The 23866-nt window shown below is 43.4% G+C and overlaps 2 protein-coding genes across 6 annotated transcripts in view; both read right to left on the bottom strand.

Annotated features, from left to right (window-relative positions):
• The window catches only part of LOC106591712 (CD151 antigen), a 32328-nt gene extending 25532 nt beyond the window's left edge, over nt 1-6796 (bottom strand). Inside the window, exons 1-3 of one of the 2 annotated variants that reach the window (XM_045706352.1) lie at nt 6481-6796; nt 2922-3006; nt 2028-2219 (exon numbers count right to left, since the gene is read on the bottom strand). In XM_045706352.1, the coding sequence (XP_045562308.1) occupies nt 2028-2219; nt 2922-3005 (276 nt within the window). In that variant the 5' untranslated portion in view covers nt 3006; nt 6481-6796. The remainder of the gene's footprint in view (nt 1-2027; nt 2220-2921; nt 3007-6480) is intronic. The other variant, XM_045706351.1, reaches the window with a different exon arrangement.
• A 1368-nt stretch (nt 6797-8164) lies between these two features.
• cracr2b (calcium release activated channel regulator 2B) overlaps nt 8165-23866 on the bottom strand; it is a 37196-nt gene continuing 21494 nt past the window's right edge. For all 4 annotated transcript variants that reach the window (XM_014170407.2, XM_045706013.1, XM_045706012.1 and 1 more), the window contains 5 exons: nt 22764-22845; nt 19022-19136; nt 14085-14192; nt 11984-12060; nt 8165-9829 (listed from right to left, as the gene is read on the bottom strand). In XM_014170407.2, the coding sequence (XP_014025882.2) occupies nt 9733-9829; nt 11984-12060; nt 14085-14192; nt 19022-19136; nt 22764-22845 (479 nt within the window). In that variant the 3' untranslated portion in view covers nt 8165-9732. The remainder of the gene's footprint in view (nt 9830-11983; nt 12061-14084; nt 14193-19021; nt 19137-22763; nt 22846-23866) is intronic.

The following is a 23866-nucleotide window of genomic DNA, read 5'->3' as shown; positions in this document are numbered from 1 at the left end:
TCTTCACTGGTTGCCCTTTTCTTGTGGCAACAGGTCACAAATCTTGCTGTGATGGCACACTGTGGTATTTCACCCAATAGATATGGGAGTTTATCAAAATTGGGTTTGTTTTTTGAATTCTTCGTGGGTCTGTGTAATCTGAGGGAAATATGTGTTTCTAATATGGTCATACATTGGGCAGGAGGTTAGGAAGTGCAGCTCAGTTTCCACCTCATTTTGTGGGCAGTGTGCACATAGCCTGTCTTCTCTTGAGAACCATGTCTGCCTACGGCGGCCTCTCAATAGCAACGCTATGCTCACTGAGTCTGTACATAGTCAAAGCTTTCCTTAAGTTTGGGTCAGTCACAGTGGTCAGGTATTTTATACTCTGTTATTGTTGTTAATTCTTTCCAACGTGTCAAGTAATTATCTTTTTGTTTTCTCATGATTTGGTTGGGTCTAATTGTGTTGCTGTCTCTCTTTCTATCTTTCTCCCTCTCTCTCTCTCCCTTTTACCCCCTCCTCTCCCCTCTCAATTTCAATTCAATTTAAGGGGCTTTATTGACATGGGAAACATATGTTTACATTGCAAATCAAAGCAAAGCCCTCTCTCCTCTATAGCCCCTCCTCTCCCCCTACCCTCACTTCTCCTCACTCTCCCTGTCTCTTCAACCACCATACCGGTGATGCCCCTCATTCCTCTCTCGTGACTCATGCTCCATATCTAAACTCTTAAAGATACACACGGCATTATTCTGCTTGATATTTATGACACGTGCATTTCAGACAGTGTATTTTCGTCTGGCTCTGTTTATATCATAGAGCTAGATAGAGGAGTCTTGATGCATATAAACCGTTTTAGCACGGACATTGCCATTGAGGGCTTCCACCACCACTAAAGTAGTCAACTGGGTGGGGATTACTATGTTTTAGGAGAAATCAGCCAATTATCAGAGCATTGTCTTCTTTAAATTGGGTTGCCTATGGTTAGTAAATGGCTTTAAGCTATATCACTGACATCTAGTGGCCACAATACATGAATTACACAAATATTTGGTTCAGGGCTTCAGCACGGCATGTGGCGGTAAATCAAGAAATATTAGCTTAGCGCTTTTTTAAAACACAAACAAAGAAGAAAATTGAATACTTTAAAATGCCCATGTTGTCACAGACACCATAATGGCACAGATATAAAGATAAGTTGTCTATCTGACTTTATGGTTTATATGCACACTGTTGGATAGGACAGATAACATGTAAAGGCCTTCAGACCAACACAGATTAACAAATGCCACCTAGCTAGGCTGAACTTGTAAAATGTGTGTAAGCTATAAGCAAAAACTAGGCTAGGTTTTATGTGTGCATACACTACCATTCAAAAGTTTGGGGTCACATAGAAATGTCCTTGTTTTGAAAGAAAAGCAAAACATTTTGTCCATTAAAATAACATCAAATTGATCAGAAATACAGCGTAGACATTGTTAATGTTGTTAATGACTATTGTAGCTGGAAACAGCAGATTTTTTTATGGAATATCTACATAGGGGTCGCAGAGGCCCATTATCAGCAACCATCACTCCTGTGTTCCAATGGCAAGTTGTGTTAGCTAATCCCCAAACTTTTGAACGGTAGAGTATATACAGTGTAATCCGTATCATCGTGAATGTCTATTGCCCTTTTCTTCTGCCTCTGAAAAATGCATTTTTTTTGTGTTTATTAATTGACAGGAGTTAATATGCGAACGGATTAGAATATATTAAATCATTCTGATCTGAAAATAATACCTCAGGTGTTTCCGAGGGTGTAGAAGAAGCTGTGTGAATGTTATGTCCGGTATATGTACTGTTTATAAAGGCAGTAAAAGTATCAGTGTGGATGTGTACCATTACGTTTGATTGATATCGTGTGTTAGTTAGAGTGTCTGTAGTTTCGAGGCACTGTGTCACGACTGCTGATTTGATATAGGGCTTTGTAAATGGATTGAGTGATTGATTGATTGATTGATTGATTGATTGGTTGATTGATTGATCGATTGATCGGAGGATCACCACTATTAGCAGACTCCTCATCTCCTTGAGGGTGGCACAGCAGCCTACGATCCCAGTGAAGACAACGATAGCCCCGGCAGCTATGAGGATGTAGGCAGAGGCAGAGTAGTAGGTGGAGTTGAGGAGGCTGATGTAGTCACTCTTCTCTACGAGGGTCCACACCCCCACCGCCATCACCATACCACCTGCCAGCTGAAAGAGGACACACACACACACACACACACACACACACACACACACACACACACACACACACCCAGGGGAATTCAAAACCACTCAATTCAATTCCCTTTCAAAATAATTCCATTAAATTCAATTATTTCAATTCAGAACACAGACAATTTTCAATAGCAGATAACTAGTAGATTCCTAGCACCAATCAAATACAGGCCTGCAGTAGAAGCCTATCAGTCGCTGACGGGTTAGAGAGGACTTAACGGTTGATCTTGTTTCAGGTTCATTTAGTGTACAGACATGCAAAGGGTTAAGCCTACCTATAGAATCTACTGCTTTGTTATAACATATAGAACAAGTTAAGCAATATTTCTGCCCCCAAAAAAGGTGTTGTTCTGTCATGTAGACAGGCAGACAGACAGACTCACCCAGAAGAGGAGGTTAAAGGTCAATAGTAGACAGACAGACAGACAGACTCACCCAGAAGAGGAGGTTAAAGGTCAATAGTAGACAGGCAGGCAGACTCACCCAGAAGAGAAGGTTAAAGGTCAATAGTAGACAGACAGGCAGACTCACCCAGAAGAGAAGGTTAAAGGTCAATAGTAGACAGACAGGCAGACTCACCCAGAAGAGAAGGTTAAAGGTCAATAGTAGACAGGCAGACAGACTCACCCAGAAGAGAAGATTAAAGGTCAATAGTAGACAGACAGACAGACTCACCCAGAAGAGAAGGTTAAAGGTCAATAGTAGATATTTCAGACAAATCATCCCACATGTGTTTGTTTTCTCATCATATGTCTCCATCCTGAAAACAAGAGAACATACACGTGTTATTTTTAAGATTGGTCTATTTAATATCTATTTTTGTTAAGTTTGGTCTTTTTAGTAAACCGAATTTACAAAAATATTAAACGCAACATGCAACAATTTCAAAGATTATTCCTGAGTTTACAGTTCATATAATGAAATCAGTCAATTGAAATAAATAGTCAATTGAAATAAATAAATAATCTATGGATTTTAGATGACTGGGAATACAGATATGCATCTGTTGGTCAAAGATACCTTAAAGAAAAAAGGTAGGGGTGTGGATCAGAAAACCAGTCAGTATCTGGTGTGACCACCATTTGCCTCATGCAACGTGACACATCTCCTTCACAGGCTGTTGATTGTGGCCTGCGGAACGTTGTCCGACTCCTCTTCAATGGCTGTGTGAAATTTCTGGATATTGGTGGGAACTGGAACACGCTGTCGTACACGTCAATCCAGAGCATCCCAAACATGCTCAATGGGTATCATGTCTGGTGAGTATGCAGGCCATGGAAGAACTGGAACATTTTCAGCTTTCAGGAATTGTGTACAGATCCTTGTGACATGGGGCCGTGCATTATCATGCTGAAACATGAGGTGATGGCGGCGGATGAATGGCACGACAATGGGCCTCAGGATCTCATCACGGTATCTCTATGCATTGAATTGCCATCAATAAAATGCAATTGTGTTCGTTGTCTGTAGCTTATGCCTGCCCATACCATAACCCCACTGCCACCATGGGGCACTCTGTTCCCACGTTGACATCGCCCACTCGACGCCATACACATGGTCTGCGGTTGTGACGCCAATTGGATGTACCGCGAAATTCTCTAAAACAATGTTGGAGGCGGCTCATGGTAGATAAATGAACATTCAATTCTCAGCAACAGCTCTGGTGGACATTTCTGCAGTCAGCATGCCAACTGCATGCTCCCTCAAATCTGTAGACATCTTTGGCATTGTGTTGTGTGACAAAAATCCACACTTTTATTGCCCCCCAGCACAAGGTGCACCTATGTAATGATGATCACGCTGTTTTATCAGCTTCTTGATATGCCACACCCGTCAGGTGGATGGATTATCTTTGCAAAAGAGAAGTGCTCACCAACAGGGATGTAAACAAATTTGTGCACAAAATTTGAGAGATATAAGGGTTTTGTGCATATGGAACATTTCTGGGATCTTTTTATTTCAGCTCATGAAACATGGGACCAACACTTTACATGTTGAGTTTATATTGTTTTGTTCACTTCTGCAGCTAGTCTCCCTTGGAAGACAGGTTGCCTCCCACATAAAACCAAAAATATTGTCCTAGGTGTGGGATTACAGAGACTACAGCCACAGAACAGATTTACAGACTATGATCAACAGTGGCGACCCATCGTTCAGGGCAGGTGGGGGTTTTGAGTCTGACCTGTTCAGCAAAAAAAAAAAAAAGAACATGCTTTTTTGTATGTTATTTTGCCATAAATACGTGTCACATATCAGTTTGCAAACAATGTAAAAAAAATGTATAATTTAGTTAATAAAGCCTCTATACATGGTATCTGTTATGTTTTCTTGAGTAAGGCAGCTCCAAAATGCAGGTGTTTCAGTCTAGCTCAGTGCTTTCTGTGGTGGTGGTGGTGGGGCAGCCAGCGGAAAATACAGATCGCAGGGTTGGTCATGTTCTCTAGTTACGCTGTGATTGGCTCAGTCTTCTGTCACTCATGGGGGACACTACGTCACCGCAAATTCTATAAGGAGAGCATGGCAGTTCATGCCCCTTGGGTGCTGCCCGTGATTTACATTAGAAGTGCCCATCCAAGAAGGCTCAAGGTCTTTGGCCACAGATAAAATGACATCACATCATGTTTTATCTACCGTAGCTTTGATTGGGCTGATCATGTCAACATCATACTTTCAAAATCTTAGCTAGTAAGCTAGACAAGCAGTCATCATCATGAATCATGTCGTCAATCTACTGGAAAATCCTTTTCAATCCTTGTCATATAAAGAGATATTATAGATAAACGTATTGGTGCTCATCGGCCATTGGTCATAAACATTACTCATTAATCCAGAGAATGGCAGACTTTGATGACAAAGTTTGTTGACAAAATTTGCCCACAGGAAGGACCGCCACGCCACCTTCCTGTTCTAGTAAGCACAGCACAAGAAGGTGAGTGCAAAAATGTATTGAATGCCGCTGCATAAATTATGTAATATGCCAGGGAGATATGTATACTGTAGCTAATAAAGTAATACTAAGTGTATGTTGTGTAGTAAGATGTTAGTAGCCCATGTGCCGCACCCTAATAATTTGGTCCCTTTCTCCCTCATAACTTACTGTTCTGACTTGGTGGAGCACATGTAGCCTACAGCCTGTTTTAGAGAAATGTCAGTAACAACTAGTATCCAAAAAACAAGCGTACAAACTGCACACAAGAAAATACAGCTGATTGATCTGTCTATGACTAGTGTGAGGTTTTGTACGCTAATTTGTTATTACGGCTCTTGAGGCTCTTTCTTCGGCAATGGTTCACTAAGTCATATAGGTTGTGCCAGCTTAGATTTAGCAATAACGGGGCATTGAGACATCACGCAGCATCAACAAGTTGTCAGTCAATGTGTTTATGCCTGTTCAAATGATCAAAATAGTGTAGTCATAATATCAGAGACACAAAAACAAATCCAACATGTACCGACCTATAATCTTCTCAACGGGGTTCGTAGTTTAACTTTTAACTTAAAGTGTAAACATCAGTCTAAACAATATCCCTTCACACTTCACTAAGTCATATCATGTAACTGTAAACCACCCTCGTGTCATGGGAAAATGTCCCGTGCCTCTTTGTCATCTCCCTATGAATAGAAGCAGGCACACTATTTGATCTCTGAACTTTATAATAACTGTACTATACTGTATCTGAACTGTACCCATAATAACTGTACTATACTGTATCTGAACTGTACCCATAATAACTGTACTATACTGTATCTGAACTGTACCCATAATAACTGTACTATACTGTATTTTAACTGTACCCATAGTAACTGTACTATACTGTATCTGAACTGTACCCATAATAACTGTACTATACTGTATTTTAACTGTACCCATAATAACTGTACTATACTGTATCTGAACTGTACCCATAATAACTGTACTATACTGTATCTGAACTCTGTTAATCTCTCAGCATATTGATATTTATATAGATATGTATGTTGATACTGTAAATGTGTATATCCTCTGTATATTTCTATGTCCGCTGTTCATTCTCCTACAGTTCTATGTTCATTCTCCTACAACTCTATGTTCATTTGATCTATTTTGTATATAATTTATGTAAACTCTGTGTAAATTCCTGTCTGTCTCTAAATGTTGTCCATCTCTAGCAGCAACATATCACGTCACATTCTGACTATGTCCATGTCCTTGGGTGAATAAAGGTGGTTGGGAAGTAAAAGTGAAGACTCTTACCTGAACTCAAACTGCAAATCCTCCTCACCCCTCTGGAGGTGAACAGTCGTACCAGAGACTGTGAAATGTTCCGCTCTCTACTCCACTGTCACGGCTGTGGTACTGTCTGTCTGTCTGTCTGTCTGTCTGTCTGTCTGTCTGTCTGTCTGTCTGTCTGTCTGTCTGTCTGTCTGTCTGTCTGTCTGTCTGTCTGTCTGTCTGTCTGTCTGTCTGTCTGTCTGTCTGTCTGTCTGTCTGTCTGTCTGTCTGTCTGTCTGTTTGATCCCTGTGAAGGTTATGAGCAACTGGCTGAGCTCTCAGCGGACACTCTGATATAAGCTCCTGCTCTGCCGTGCCCCTTTTAGCTGAGAGGTAAGACAAGCCAACGGCTGAGAGGTAAGACAAGCAGACAGCCGAGAGGTAAGACAAGCAGACAGCCGAGAGGTAAGACAAGCAGACAGCTGAGAGGGAAGACAAGCAGACAGCCGAGAGGTAAGACAAGCAGACAGCCTAGAGGTAAGACAAGCAGACAGCTGAGAGGTAAGACAAGCAGACAGCCGAGAGGTAAGACAAGCAGACAGCTGAGAGGTAAGACAAGCAGACAGCTGAGAGGTAAGACAAGCAGACAGCTGAGAGGTAAGACAAGCAGACAGCCGAGAGGTAAGACAAGCAGACAGCTGAGAGGTAAGACAAGCAGACAGCTGAGAGGGAAGACAAGCAGACAGCCGAGAGGGAAGACAAGCAGACAGCCGAGAGGTAAGACAAGCAGACACCTTAGAGGTAAGACAAGCAGACAGCTGAGAGGTAAGACAAGCAGACAGCTTAGAGGGAAGACAAGCAGACAGCTGAGAGGTAAGACAAGCCAACGGCAGAGAGGTGAGGAGGAACAGACAGATCACAGGCTAAGAAAAGAGCAGGCTGTTACCACCACCACCAGGCTGTTACCACCACCACCACCAGGCTGTTACCACCACCACCAGGCTGTTACCACCAGCACCAGGCTGTTACCACCACCACCAGGCTGTTACCACCACCAGCAGGCTATTACCACCACCAGCAGGCTATTACCACCACCAGCAGGCTGTTACCACCACCACCAGACTGTTACCACCACCACCAGGCTGTTACCACCACCACCAGGCTGTTACCACCACCACCAGGCTGTTACCACCACCACCAGGCTGTTACCACCACCACCAGGCTGTTACCACCAGCACCAGGCTGTTACCACCAGCACCAGGCTGTTACCACCACCACCAGGCTGTTACCACCACCACCAGGCTGTTACCACCACCACCAGGCTGTTACCACCAGCACCAGGCTGTTACCACCAGCACCAGGCTGTTACCACCAGCACCAGGCTGTTACCACCACCACCAGGCTGTTACCACCACCACCAGGCTGTTACCACCACCACCAGGCTGTTACCACCACCAGCAGGCTGTTACCACCACCAGGCTGTTACTAGCAGGCTGTTACCACCACCAGGCTGTTACTAGCAGGCTGTTACCACCACCAGGCTGTTACTAGCAGGCTGTTACCACCACCAGGCTGTTACTAGCAGGCTGTTACCACCAGCAGGCTGTTACTAGCAGGCTAGTGTACTTGACTTTTTGGTCAATAGTTGCCAAGCACTAAAATAATAAAGTACACAGAGGCTGAAGGGAAGAGATTTGATGCAGAAGTACAGAGGACGTACAGTCACTTACCAATAACTGTCTTTATTAGTATCACACAACAACAATATTTACATAGACAATGTTGTAGCAGTGTATAGAATACATTACAGTAAACATATTTACATAGACAACATTGTAGAATATATAATATATTTACAGTAAACATATTTACATAGACAGTTGTAGCAGTCTATAGAATACATTTACAGTAAACATATTTACATAGACAACATTGTAGAATATATAATATATTTACAGTAAACATATTTACATAGACAATGTTGTAGCAGTCTATATAATATATTTACAGTAAACTTCATCAGAACTGTTGATGTATTTACTGTATATGTCTAACAGTGTTTTATAGGCCCACATACACCTGTAAAATACACAGTGAAGAAGGGTATTTTAAAGTGCTTAGGTTAATGGTATTGTACCCTAATCTCACTGTTCGCTCTCGCATACACATGTTGCTAGATCAGCTTTGGACCATGGATGAGTCCCTACCATTTCCTGTCCATAGAAGTAGATAGAGGACTCTGGATGGATTAGAACCCATTTTAGCATGGGCATTGTCATTGAGGGCTTTCGCCATTTTAAAGTAGTCACTTGGGTGGGGATTTCTATGGGTTGGGAGTGATCAGTCAATGATCAGAGCATTGCCTTCTTCTTCAAAGTGGGTTACCTATAATTTTTAAATAGCTTTACGTTATATTACTGCCATCTATTGGCCACAATAAATGAATGCATTTTCCCCCAATAAAATAAATGGTTCAAAACTTCAGCACTGCAGGCAGCGCTAAATCACCAATATTACACTGGACAAAAATATAAAAACGCAACATGCAACAATTTCAACAATTTTACTGAATCATCGTCTGATTCATGTTCATCAGCTGTCCGGGTGGCTGGTCTCAGACGATCCCACACGTGAAAAAGACAGATGTGGAGGTCCTGGGCTGGCGTGGTTACAAGTAGTTTGTGATTGTGAGGCCAGATGGACGTACTGCCAAATTTTCTAAAATGACATTGGAGTCGGTTTATGGTGATAAATGAACATTTAATTCTCCGGCAACAGCTCTGGTGGACATTTCTGCAGTCAGCATGCTAATTGCATGCTCCCTCACAACTTGAGACATCTGTGGCATTGTGTTGTGTGACAAAACTGCACATTTTGGAGAGGCCTTTTATTGTCCCCAGCACAAGGTGCACCTGTGTAATGATCATGCATTTTAATCAGCTTCTTGTTATATCACACCTGTTAGGTGGATGGATTATCTTGGCTAAAGGAGAAATGCTCGCTAACAGGGATGTAAACAAATTTGGGCACAACATTTCAGAGAAATAAGCTTTTTGTGCATATGGAACATTTCTGGGATCTTTTTCAGCTCATGAAACATGGGACCAACACTTTACATGTTGTGTTTATATTTTTGTTCAGTATAGCTTAATGCTTTTTGTAAACACAAAATAAGAAGAAAATTGACCACTTTAAAAATGGAGAAAGTCCTCAATGGCACTGCCCATGATGTCACAACAGCCATTATGACACAGATACAAAGATAAACCCTCTTTCTAGCTCTATGTTCCTGTCCTACTTGCAGCAGCTCTTCCTGTTGTCTTTGTTGGAGTGGTCAGCTGACAGATGGAGAGTCTCCTCACATTGCTGATCCTGCTGGGCCGATAACAACCTATGGAGAGAAGAAAATATAATAGAGATGTTTCGGTAAAGATAATATTTTCGCTAAAAGGATCACAGACTGACGCTTTTAAAGTGATACTGGGTTGAGAGAGACTATAATCAGAAAGGTCAATGTATACCTGTGGAGTAAACACTGTCTTGCAGCGGAGCGGACAAGATGACTTTTGCTGTCACCACCATAGAGATAGATAGAGGACTTATCTTTGTGTCTGCGCCATTATGGCTTCTGTGCCAGCATGAGCAGCGCCATTGAGGCTAGCTCCATTTTAAAGCAGTGCATTTTCTAATTATTTTGTGTTTGAAAAAAAAGCAAAAAGCTAACATTGGTGATTTATCGCCGCCTGCAGTGCTGGAGTCCTAAACCAAACGTTGTGTGTAATTCATTTATTGTGGCAAGATGGCTGTGATATAGCTTAAAGCCATTTATCAAGAAAGTATAAAACAGGTGTTATGAATCTGGGTGTCAAGTAAAGTGACTTTAGTATAATGTCGGTCTATGAGGGGGTGCAGTGAGCTGTAATGATGTCCTACATACCACACCAGCTGTAATGATGTCCTACAGTACATACCACTCCAACTGTAATGATGTCCTACATACCACACCAGCTGTAATGATGTCCTACATACCACGCCAGCTGTAATGATGTCCTACAGTACATACCACGCCAGCTGTAATGATGTCCTACAGTACATACCACACCAGCTGTAATGATGTCCTACATACCACGCCAGCTGTAATGATGTCCTACAGTACATACCACGCCAGCTGTAATGATGTCCTACATACCACTCCAGCTGTAATGATGTCCTACATACCACACCAGCTGTAATGATGTCCTACAGTACATACCACTCCAGCTGTAATGATGTCCTACATACCACTCCAGCTGTAATGATGTCCTACATACCACGCCAGCTGTAATGATGTCCTACATACCACTCCAGCTGTAATGATATCCTACATACCACGCCAGCTGTAATGATGTCCTACATACCACGCCAGCTGTAATGAAGTCCTACATACCACACCAGCTGTAATGATGTCCTACATACCACACCAGCTGTAATGATGTCCTACAGTACATACCACTCCAGCTGTAATGATGTCCTACATACCACTCCAGCTGTAATGATGTCCTACATACCATTCCAGCTGTAATGATGTCCTACAGTACATACCACGCCAGCTGTAATGATGTCCTACATACCACGCCAGCTGTAATGATGTCCTACAGTACATACCACTCCAGCTGTAATGATGTCCTACATACCACTCCAGCTGTAATGATGTCCTACATACCACTCCAGCTGTAATGATGTCCTACATACCACGCCAGCTGTAATGATGTCCTACAGTACATACCACTCCAGCTGTAATGATGTCCTACATACCACACCAGCTGTAATGATGTCCTACAGTACATACCACTCCAGCTGTAATGATGTCCTACATACCACTCCAGCTGTAATGATGTCCTACAGTACATACCACTCCAGCTGTAATGATGTCCTACATACCACGCCAGCTGTAATGATGTCCTACATACCACGCCAGCTGTAATGAAGTCCTACATACCACTCCAGCTGTAATGATGTCCTACATACCACTCCAACTGTAATGATGTCCTACATACCACTCCAACTGTAATGATATCCTACATACCACACCAGCTGTAATGATGTCCTACAGTACATACCACGCCAGCTGTAATGATGTCCTACAGTACATACCACTCCAGCTGTAATGATGTCCTACAGTACATACCACGCCAGCTGTAATGATGTCCTACATACCACGCCAGCTGTAATGATGTCCTACAGTACATACCACACCAGCTGTAATGATGTCCTACAGTACATACCACTCCAGCTGTAATGATATCCTACATACCACGCCAGCTGTAATGATGTCCTACAGTACATACCACACCAGCTGTAATGATGTCCTACAGTACATACCACACCAGCTGTAATGATGTCCTACATACCACGCCAGCTGTAATGATGTCCTACAGTACATACCACTCCAGCTGTAATGATGTCCTACATACCACTCCAGCTGTAATGATGTCCTACATACCACGCCAGCTGTAATGATGTCCTACAGTACATACCACGCCAGCTGTAATGATGTCCTACATACCACGCCAGCTGTGTCATCAGTTCCTCTATGTTGTATCCACTCCTTGCACTACACTCATAGAACACTGCATTGTCCTGCTGTAGAGAAAACACAACAGGACACAACATCACCACACAATAGGACACACACTGTTAGACATTTCAACAGACATGTTTAGACTGAACTATCTGACATTACTAAACATAGAAGTAAATAGTAGTTACACAGTACACTAAACTAAACATAGAGTACACAGTACACTAAACTAAACATAAAGTACACCGTACACTAAACAAAGTACACCGTAGACTAAACTAAACATAGAGTACATAGGAGTACACAGTAGTTATAGTAGTACACAGTAAACTAAACTAAATACAGAAGTACACAGTAGTTATAGTAGTACACAGTAAACTAAACTAAATATAGAAGTACACAGTAGTTATAGTAGCACACATAGTAAACTAAACTGAATATAGATGTGCAATAGTAGTTACATTGTAGTAAACATAGTAAACTAGTAGTAAACCAATCTAAATATAAACTCAGCAAAAAAAGAAAAGTCCTGTCACTGTCAACTGCATTTATTTTCAGCAAACTTAACATGTGTAAATATTTATATGAACATAACAAGATTCAACAACTGAGACATAAACTGAACAAGTTCCACAGACATGTGACTAACAGAAATTGAATAATGTGTCCCTGAACAAAGGGGGGGTCAAAATCAAAAGTAACAGTCAGTATCTGGTGTGGCCACCAGCTGCATTAATTAAGTACTGCAGTGCATCTCCTCCTCATGGACTGCACCAGATTTGACAGTACTTGCTGTGAGATGTTACCCCACTCTTCCACCAAGGCACCTGCAAGTTCCCGGACATTTCTGGGGGGAATGGCACTAGCCCTCACCCTCCGATCCAACAGGTCCCAGACGTGCTCAATGGGATTGAGATCCGGGCTCTTCGCTGGCCATGGCAGAACATTGACATTCCTGTCTTGCAGGAAATCATGCACAGAATGAGCAGTATGGCTGGTGGCATTGTCATGGTGGAGGGTCATGTCAGGATGAGCCTGCAGGAAGGGTACCACAGGAGGGAGCAGGATGTCTTCCTTTTGTAACGCACAGCGTTGAGATTGCCAGCAATGACAACAAGCTCAGTCCGATGATGCTGTGACACACCGCCCCAGACCATGACGGACCCTCCACCTCCAAATCGATCCCGCTCCAGAGTACAGGCCTCGGTGTAACGCTCATTCCTTCAACGATAAACGCAAATCCGACCATCACCCCTGGTGAGACGAAACCGCGACTCGTCAGTGAAGAGCACTTTTTGCCAGTCCTGTCTGGTCCAGTGACGGTGGGTTTGTGCCCCTAAGCAACGTTGTTGGCGTTGACGTCTGGTGAGGACCTGCCTTACAACAGGCCTACAAGCCCTCAGTCCAGCCTCTCTCAGCCTATTGCGGACAGTCTGAGCACTGATGGAGGGCTTGTGCGTTCCTGGTGTAACTCGGGCAGTTGTTGTTGCCATCCTGTACCTGTCCCGCAGGTATGATGTTCGGATGTACCGATCCTGTGCAGGTGTTGTTACACGTGGTATGCCACTGCGAGGACGATCAGCTGTCCGTCCTGTCTCCCTGTAGTGCTGTCTTAGGCGTCTCACAGTACAGACATTGCAATTTATTGTCCTGGCCACATCTGCAGTCCTCATGCCTCCTTGCAGCATGCCTAAGGCAGGTTCAGGCAGATTAGCAGGGACCCTGGGCATCTTTCTTTTGGTGTTTTTCAGAGTCCGTAGAAAGGCCTCTTTAGTGTCCTAAGTTTTCATAACTGTGACCTTAATTGCCTACCATCTGTAAGCTGTTAGTGTCTTAACAACCGTTCCACAGGTGCATGTTCATTAATTGTTTATGGTTCATTGAACCAGCAATTGGAAACAGTGTTTAAACCCTTTACAATGAAGATCTGTGAAGTTATTTTGATTTTTACAAATTATCTTTGAAAGACAGGGTCCTGAAAAAAGGACATTTCTTTTTTTGCTGAGTTTAGATGTACCAAGTAGTAAAAACAACCTCAGCCATTAGAAGTCCTTAAGACTCAACAGTCATCAGAATATAATCTTACCTCAGCCAATCGCTGTCCCTCTCTGGTGGTAACCTCCCTCTTCTGAGCTTCTGATAAGTCCGTTTTGTTTCCCAGCAACATCAGGACCGCCCCCTCAGACATCCTTTCCTAGTACAGAAGAGGAGCAGGTTACTATCAGACATATTATATAATTAACAGGTTACTATCATAGACATATTATATAATTAACAGGTTACTATCAGACATATTATATAATCAACAGGTTACTATCAGACATATTATATAATTAACAGGTTACTATCATATACATATTATATAATTAACAGGTTACTATCAGACATATTATGTAATTAACAGGTTACTATCATTGTCACGGTTGTCGCTGGTAAAGGAGGACCAATATGCAGCAGGACTGTGTATGCTCATCTTGACGTTTATTTAAACTATAATCAAGTGAACACCAGAACAACAAACAAACAAACAAAACAAACTTATGATCAACGAACAGTCTTGAAAGGCTCACTTACGCTAAACAAGAAACAATCTCCCACCAAACCTACACCAAACAATTACCCATATATAGGACTCTCAATCAGAGGCAACGAGGAAGCACCTGCCTCCAATTGAGAGTCCCAAACCCCAATCAACCTAACATAGAAATACATTAACCAGACTACACATAGAACACATAAACCATAAACCAAAAACCCGGAAATAATAAATCAAACGCCCTTCTACCAAAACACCACCCCGAACCACATAAAACAAATACCCTCTGCCACGTCCTGACCAAACTACAATAACAATTAACCTTTATACTGGCCAGGACGTGACAGTACCCCCCCCTAAAGGTGCAGACCCCGGAAGCACCTCAAGAATAACAAAAACCCCAAACAACAACAACAACAAAAATCCCCCTAAACTAAAGGGAGGGAAGGGAGGGTGGCTGCCGTCATCGACGGCACTTGTGCTACACCGCCCCTCCCCAACCCACCTATGCAGATGGTGGTTCAGGCTCCGGCCTATTGTCCTCCAGAGTGCCGACCGACCCGATCAGCCTCGGACCGTAGGCAGACTCCCCCTGCTCTGGATCATGGGCAGACCTCCTCCTCTCCACCCTGTATGCAGACTCATCAATTAAACCGTTAATTACTTTAAGTTCTGAAATGTCAGGCTTACTCAGTTTAGGGTTGCTGCTAGACTCCCTTGATTTTTGGTCATCAGCAGACTCTGGGCAGATGGGCCGCTCTGGCTGATCCTGGCCGACGGGCCGCTCTGGCTGATCCTGGCCGACGGGCCGCTCTGGCATCTCCGGGCAGTCGGGCCGCTCTGGCGTCTCCGGGCAGTCGGGCCGCTCTGACGTCTCCGGGCAGTCGGGCCGCTCTGGCGACTCCTGACTGACGGGCCGCTCTGGCGACTCCTGACTGACGGGCAGCTCTGGCGACTCCTGACTGACGGGCAGCTCTGGCGACTCCTGACTGACGGGCAGCTCTGGCGACTCCTGACTGACGGGCAGCTCTGGCGACTCCTGACTGACGGGCAGCTCTGGCGACTCCTGACTGACGGGCAGCTCTGGCGACTCCTGACTGACGGGCAGCTCTGGCGACTCCTGACTGACGGGCAGCTCTGGCGACTCCTGACTGACGGGCAGCTCTGGCGACTCCTGACTGACGGGCAGCTCTGGCGACTCCTGACTGACGGGCAGCTCTGGCGACTCCTGACTGACGGGCAGCTCTGGTGACTTCTGACTGAGCCGACGCACTGGATGCCTGGTGCGTGGTGCTGGTACTGGGGTTATCAGCCTGGGAACACGCACCTCCAGGCTAGTGCGGGGAGCGGGAACAGGACGAGTCGGACTGGGCTGATGCACTTGAAACCTGATGCGTGGTGCTGGTACTCCACGTGCCAGACTGGGAACACGCACCTCCAGGCTAGTGCGGGGAGCGGGAACAGGACGAGTCGGACTGGGCTAACGCAGTTGAAACCTGGTGCGTGGTGCTGGTACTCGACGTGCCAGTCTGGGAACACGCACTTCCAGGCTAATGCGGGGAGCGGGAACAGGACGAGTCGGACTGGGGTGACGCACTTGAAACCTGGTGCGTGGTGCTGGTACTGGACGTGCCAGACTGGGAACACGCACCTCTAGGCTAGTGCGTGGAGCGGGAACAGGATATATAGGACCTTGGAGGCTTACAGGCGGTCTCGAGCTTAAACCTGGCATCGCCCTTTCTGGCTGAATGCCCACTACCCCTTGGTAAATGCGGGGCGCTGGTATAGCGCGTACTGGCCTAAAAACACTTGGCCTCGCCATAATACTCATTACCCCGAAGCACGAGACCTGTCCATTAACTGGCTTCTGAGAAACAGTCCGGGGATTTGGCCTGGGGCTCCAAACTTGCCCCGCCAAACTACCCATATGCCCCCCCCAAAAAAATATTGGGGCTGCCTCTCGGGTTTAATCGGCAGTCGTGTTCCTCGGTAGCATTCCCGGTCTTTGCTCCATTTCTTCCATGGGCCCTCTCCGGCCATAACTTGCTCCCATGTCCATTTCTCCCGTTTGTCCAATTCAAATTCCCTCTGCTCCTTCCTCTGCTGCTTGGTCCTTTTGTGGTGGGAGATTCTGTCACGGTTGTCGCTGGTAAAGGAGGACCAATATGCAGCAGGACTGTGTATGCTCATCTTGACGTTTATTTAAACTATAATCAAGTGAACACCAGAACAACAAACAAACAAACAAAACAAACTTACGATCAACGAACAGTCTTGAAAGGCTCACTTACGCTAAACAAGAAACAATCTCCCACCAAACCTACACCAAACAATTACCCATATATAGGACTCTCAATCAGTGGCAACGAGGAAGCACCTGCCTCCAATTGAGAGTCCCAAACCCCAATCAACCTAACATAGAAATACATTAACCAGACTACACATAGAACACATAAACATAGACCATAAACCAAAAACCCGGAAATAATAAATCAAACGCCCTTCTACCAAAACACCACCCCGAACCACATAAAACAAATACCCTCTGCCATGTCCTGACCAAACTACAATAACAATTAACCTTTATACTGGCCAGGACGTGACAATCATAGACATATTATATAATTAATAGGTTACTATCAGACATATTATATAATTAACAGGTTACTATCAGACATATTATATAATTAACAGGTTACTATCATAGACATATTATATAATTACCAGGTTACTATCATAGACATATTATATAATTACCAGGTTACTATCAGACATATTATATAATTACCAGGTTACTATCAGACATATTATATAATTAACAGGTTACTATCATAGACATATTATGTAATTAACAGGTTACTATCATATACATATTATATAATTAACAGGTTACTATCAGACATATTATATAATTAACAGGTTACTATCAGACATATTATATAATTAACAGGTTACTATCATAGACATATTATGTAATTAACAGGTTACTATCATATACATATTATATAATTAACAGGTTACTATCAGACATATTATATAATTAACAGGTTACTATCATAGACATATTATGTAATTAACAGGTTACTATCATATACATATTATATAATTAACAGGTTACTATCAGACATATTATATAATTAACAGGTTACTATCAGACATATTATATAATTAACAGGTTACTATCATATACATATTATATAATTAATAGGTTACTATCAGACATATTATATAATTAACAGGTTACTATCATATACATATTATGTAATTAACAGGTTACTATCAGACATATTATATAATTAACAGGTTACTATCAGACATATTATATAATTAACAGGTTACTATCATAGACATATTATGTAATTAACAGGTTACTATCAGACATATTATATAATTAACAGGTTACTATCATATACATATTATGTAATTAACAGGTTACTATCAGACATATTATGTAATTAACAGGTTACTATCAGACATATTATATAATTAACAGGTTACTATCATAGACATATTATGTAATTAACAGGTTACTATCAGACATATTATGTAATTAACAGGTTACTATCAGACATATTATATAATTAACAGGTTACTATCAGACATATTATATAATTAACAGGTTACTATCAGACATATTATATAATTAACAGGTTACTATCAGACATATTATATAATTAACAGGTTACTATCATAGACATATTATGTAATTAACAGGTTACTATCATATACATATTATATAATTAACAGGTTACTATCATATACATATTATGTAATTAACAGGTTACTATCATAGACATATTATGTAATTAACAGGTTACTATCAGACATATTATATAATTACCAGGTTACTATCAGACATATTATATAATTAACAGGTTACTATCAGACATATTATATAATTAACAGGTTACTATCATAGACATATTATATAATTAACAGGTTACTATCAGACATATTATATAATTAACAGGTTACTATCAGACATATTATATAATTAACAGGTTACTATCAGACATATTATGTAATTAACAGGTTACTATCATATACATATTATATAATTAACAGGTTACGATCAGACATATTATGTAATTGCTTACTCTACTCTGACTTCATTAAATATCAAACTGAAAAACAACTTAAATATCTTACACTATAGTAAAGCATTCATTCACCTGCATAAATGCCATAAGTGCCAAAAGGACATGTCATACAGTTTGTAGATATTACCCAACAACCTGTCACATGATGGGGTTGTATGCAAATTCATATTACCCAACAACCTGTCACATGATGGGGTTGTATGCAAATTCATATTACCCAACAACCTGTCACATGATGGGGTTGTATGCAAATTCATATTACCCAACAACCTGTCACATGATGGGGTTGTATGCAAATTCATATTACCCAACAACCTGTCACATGATGGGGTTGTATGCAAGATACTTCAATAATTTATTCGCCCCTCCACCTGTCCATTCACTCACCTGCACAAGGTCCATCCACTCTCTGACCGCGGAGAAGGAGGCGGAGTCAGTGATGTCATACATGGTGAGGATTCCATCAGCCTTGCGATAGTACTGCTGGGTAATGCTGCGGAACCTTGGACATGAAGAAAAGAGACAGGACAAAATTACTACGCACACACAACACACACACACACACACACACACACACACACACACACACACACACACACACACACACACACACACACACACACACACACACACACACACACACAGACCAGTGGCGGTTGGTGCCGTTTAAGATGAGGGAGGATTAGTATTTTCCATGAGCATGGCCTTATTTCTATTACAGCATATTGGATGACTGTCATTTATATTCCATTCACCCATTTCAATGTAACATTGATAGGTTTAGTCTACTACATTATACTCTAATTTTCCCTGTACTCATCATGAGGTTGCTACAACTTAGACTATGAATGAAAGTTTACAACATAGGTGCACAGGCCGAGAGACATATTAGTAATCAAGGTGACAGACAGTGACACATTCAATACCGCCTTGCTCACTTCTCTGGTCTGCATCTAGCTGATCTAGGGTGTAATCATTAGTCCAACAGTTGCAAACAAGACTTTCTATTGGACATATTCAGGTATGTTTATCCCCGTTTCGTTCCATTTGAGAAATGTTTTTCAACAGAATCGGCGGAATGAATACACCCCTGATCACACGCAAACACAGTTCACTTTTATAGCAGCCACATACAAACAGCATGATCCCTTTAATCATTATACAATTACTTCTCACATCTACTCGCTCTCCTCCTCTCACCTTTTCCCCCTCGCTTGTGGACTTCAGTGCACAAACACATCAGCAGGCGTAAAAACCCTTTCCAAGCCAAACCTTCATACCATAACTGCTAACACACAGCCTACGTCATCGTCACCATATTAGCTAAAGTAACGTCATTGTCACCATAGATAATAGAACTACCGCATTGGTAAACCCGCTACAATCATGCAGTACAGTCAGTAAGCAGTTTAGCAGTTACACTGGCGGGCCCCGGTGGCAATAAATTAGTAAAACCAAAACCTTACCTTCACTTGGAAGAGTTCCAGTGTTGGATAGTCATAGCCAGCTAGCTAACAAATCAAATCAATTTTTATTGGTCACATGCAGATGTTAATGCGAGTGTAGCGAAATGCTTGTGCTTCTAGTTACGACTGTGCAGAAATATCTAACAAGTAATCTAACAATTCCCCAACAGCTACCTAATACACACAAGTGTAAAGGAGTGAATGAGAATATGTACATATAAGTATATGGATGAGTGATGGCCGAGCGACATAGGCAAGGTGCAGTAGATAGTATAAAATATGGTATATACACATATGATATGAGTAATGTAAGATATGTAAACATTATTAAAGTGGCATTATTTAAAGAGGCTAGTGATACATTTATTAAAGTGGTCAGTGATTGGGTCTCAATGTTGGCAGCAGCCACTCAATGTTAGTGATGGCTGTTTAACAGTCTGATGGCCTTGAGATAGAAGCTGTTTTTCAGTCTCTCAGTCCCAGCATTGATGCACCTGTACTGACCTCGCCTTCTGGATGGTAGCAGTGTGAACAGGCAGTGGCTCGGGTGGTTGTTGTCCTTGATTATCTTTATCATTATCTTTTTGGCTTTCCTGTGACATCGGGTGGTGTAGGTGTCCAGGAGGGAAGGTAGTTTGCCCACGGTGATGCGTTGTGCAGACCGCACCACCCTCGGGAGAGCCTTGCGGTTGAGGGCGGAGCAGTTGCCGTACCAGGCTTTGATACAGCCCAACAGGATGCTCTCGATTGTGCATCTGTAAAGGTTTGTCAGGGTTTTGGTGACAAGCCAAATTTCTTCAGCCTCCTGAGGTTGAAGAGGTGCTGTTGCGCCTTCTTCACCACGCTGTCTGTGTGAGTGGACCATTTCAGTTTGTCTGTGATGTGCATGCAGAGGAACTTAAAACTTTTCACCTTCTCCACTACAGTTCCGTCGATGTGGATAAGGGGGTGCTCCCTCTGCTGTTCCCTGAAGTCCACGGTCATCTCCTTTGTTTTGTTGATGTTGAGTGAGAGGTTGTTTTCCTGACACCACACTCCGAGTGCCCTCACCTACTCCCTGTAGGCTGTCTCGTCGTTGCTGGTGATCAGGCCCATTACTGTTGTGTCGTCTGCAAACATGATGATTGAGTTGGAGGCGTGCATGGCCACGCAGTCATGGGTGAACAGGGTGTACAGGAGAGGGCTGAGAACGCACCCTTGTGGGGCCCCAGTGTTGAGGATCAGCGGGGTGGAGATGTTGTTTCCTACCTTCACTACCCGGGGGTGGCCCGTCAGAAAGTCCAGGTCCCAGTTGCACAGGGAGGGGTTGAGACCCAAGGCCTCCAGCATGATGATGAGCTTGGAGGGTACTATGGTGTTGAATAATGAGCTGTAGTCAATGAACAGCATTCTTACATAGGTATTCCTCTTGTCCAGATGAGATAGGGCAATGTGCAGTGTGATTGTGATTGTGTCATCTGTGGACCTGTTGGGGCGGTATGCAAACTGAAGTGGGTCTAGGCTGGCCGGTAAGGTGGCGGTGATGTGATCCTTGACTAGCCTCTCAAAGCCCTTCATGATGACAGAAGTAAGTGCTACGGGGCGATAGTCATTTAGTTCAGTTATCTTTGCCTTCATGGGGACAGGAACAATGGTAGCCATCTTGAAGCATGTGGGGACAACAGACCGGGATATGGAGCGATTGAATATGTCCGTAAACACACCAGCCAGCTGGTCTGCGCATGCTCTGAGGAATGCAGCTAGGGATGTCGTCCGGGCCAGCAGCTTTGCGAGGGTTAACACGTTTAAATGTCATAATCACGTTGGCCACGGAGAAGGAGAGGGGTGGGCACAGTCTTTGTTAGCAGCGACGGTTCACTGTATTATCCTCGAAGCAGGGAATGAAGGTGTTTAGTTTGTCTGGAAGCGTGACGTGGGTGTCTGTGACGTGGCTGTTTTTCTTTTTGTAGTCCATGATTTCCTGTAGACCCTGCCACATACGTCTCGTGTCTGAGCCGTTGAATTGCGACTCGACATAGCATCCCTCTCTGTTTGAGTCAGGTGTTTGAGTAGGCTAAACTAGCTTGCTGCATTCGCTAGCTAAGTAAGTAAAAGTGAAAAAGATATACGCAACAAAATATAGCTAGCTCTCGCTCCCTCTTTCATTTTTGAAGAAATGAATTTGTTCAAAGCTGTTCATCTATTGTCTTTCTCTCTCTTTGAGTCAACTACTCACCACATTTTATACACTGCAGTTCTAGCTAGCTGTAGCTTATGCTTTCAGTACTAGAATCATTCTCTGATCCTTTGATTGGGTGAATAACATGTCAGTTCATGCTGCAAGAGTTCTGATAGGCTGGAGGACGTCCTCCGGAAGTTGTCATAATTACTGTGTAAGTCTATGGAAGGGGGTGAGAACCTTGAGCCTCCTAGGTTTTGTATTGAAGTCAATGTACCCAGAGGAAGACGGAAGCTAGTTGTCCTCCGGCTACACCATGGTGCTGTTGAGGCTACTGTAGCCCTTCATTGCAAACCAGTATGTTTTAATCAATTATTTGGAGATGTGAATATATTTACTATAGTTGTATCTAAAAAGTATAACGTTTTGTTTCACCAAAAAAAAAAATCTGTAATTCACTGAGGAGGATGGTCCTCCCCTTCCACTGACTGACACACACACTAACCTCTCCTGTCCTGCAGTATCCCAGAGCTGAAGAGCGATGGTGGTGGAGCCCAGTGTCACAGCACGCATCTGGAAGTCTACACCTGCAGTTAACACACAGACCATTATACACACAGACCACTACTTAATCATCTCCACAATCCATTAAATAAATACACTAAGCTGACACTTCAACACGATGTTCTGCCTCATTGCTGAAGGATAAACAAAAAGGTTGTGTCTGATATGACAACCCCTATTCCCCATGTAGTCCACTAGCTCCCCATGTAGTCCACTACCTCCCCTATTCCCCACGTAGTCCACTCCCTCCCCTATTCCCCACGTAGTCCACTCCCTCCCCTATTCCCCATGTAGTACACTACCTCCCCATGTAGTCCACTCCCTCCCCTATTCCCCATGTAGTCCACTCCCTCCCCTATTCCCCATGTAGTCCACTACCTCCCCATGTAGTCCACTACCTCCCCATGTAGTCCACTACCTCCCCTATTCCACACGTAGTCCACTCCCTCCCCTATTTCCCATGTAGTCCACTACCTCCCCATGTAGTCCACTACCTCCCCTATTCCCCACGTAGTCCACTCCCTCCCCTATTTCCCACGTAGTCCACTCCCTCCCCTATTTCCCATGTAGTCCACTAGCTCCCCATGTAGTCCACTAGCTCCCCATGTAGTCCACTACCTCCCCTATTCCCCACATAGTCCACTCCCTCCCCTATTCCCCATGTAGTCCACCACCTCCCTGATTCCCCATGTAGTCGACTACTTCCCCTATTCCCCATGTAGTCCACTCCCTCCCCTATTCCCCATGTAGTCCACTCCCTCCCCTATTCCCCATGTAGTCCACTCCCTCCCCTATTCCCCATGTAGTCCACTCCCTCCCCTATTCCCCATGTAGTCCACTCCCTCCCCTATTCCCCATGTAGTCCACTCCCTCCCCTTTTCCCCATGTAGTCCACTCCCTCCCCTTTTCCCCACGTAGTCCACTCCCTCCCCTTTTCCCCACGTAGTCCATTACCTCCCCTATTCCCCATGTAGTCCACTACCTCCCTGATTCCCCATGTAGTCCACTCCCTCCCTTTTCCCCACGTAGTCCATTACCTCTAAA

This window comes from Salmo salar, chromosome ssa23 (genome assembly GCF_905237065.1).
Source record: "Salmo salar chromosome ssa23, Ssal_v3.1, whole genome shotgun sequence".
NCBI lineage: Eukaryota > Metazoa > Chordata > Actinopteri > Salmoniformes > Salmonidae > Salmo > Salmo salar.
Note: the sequence above shows the minus strand (reverse complement) of the source record. Positions and strands in the feature narration are given on the sequence as shown.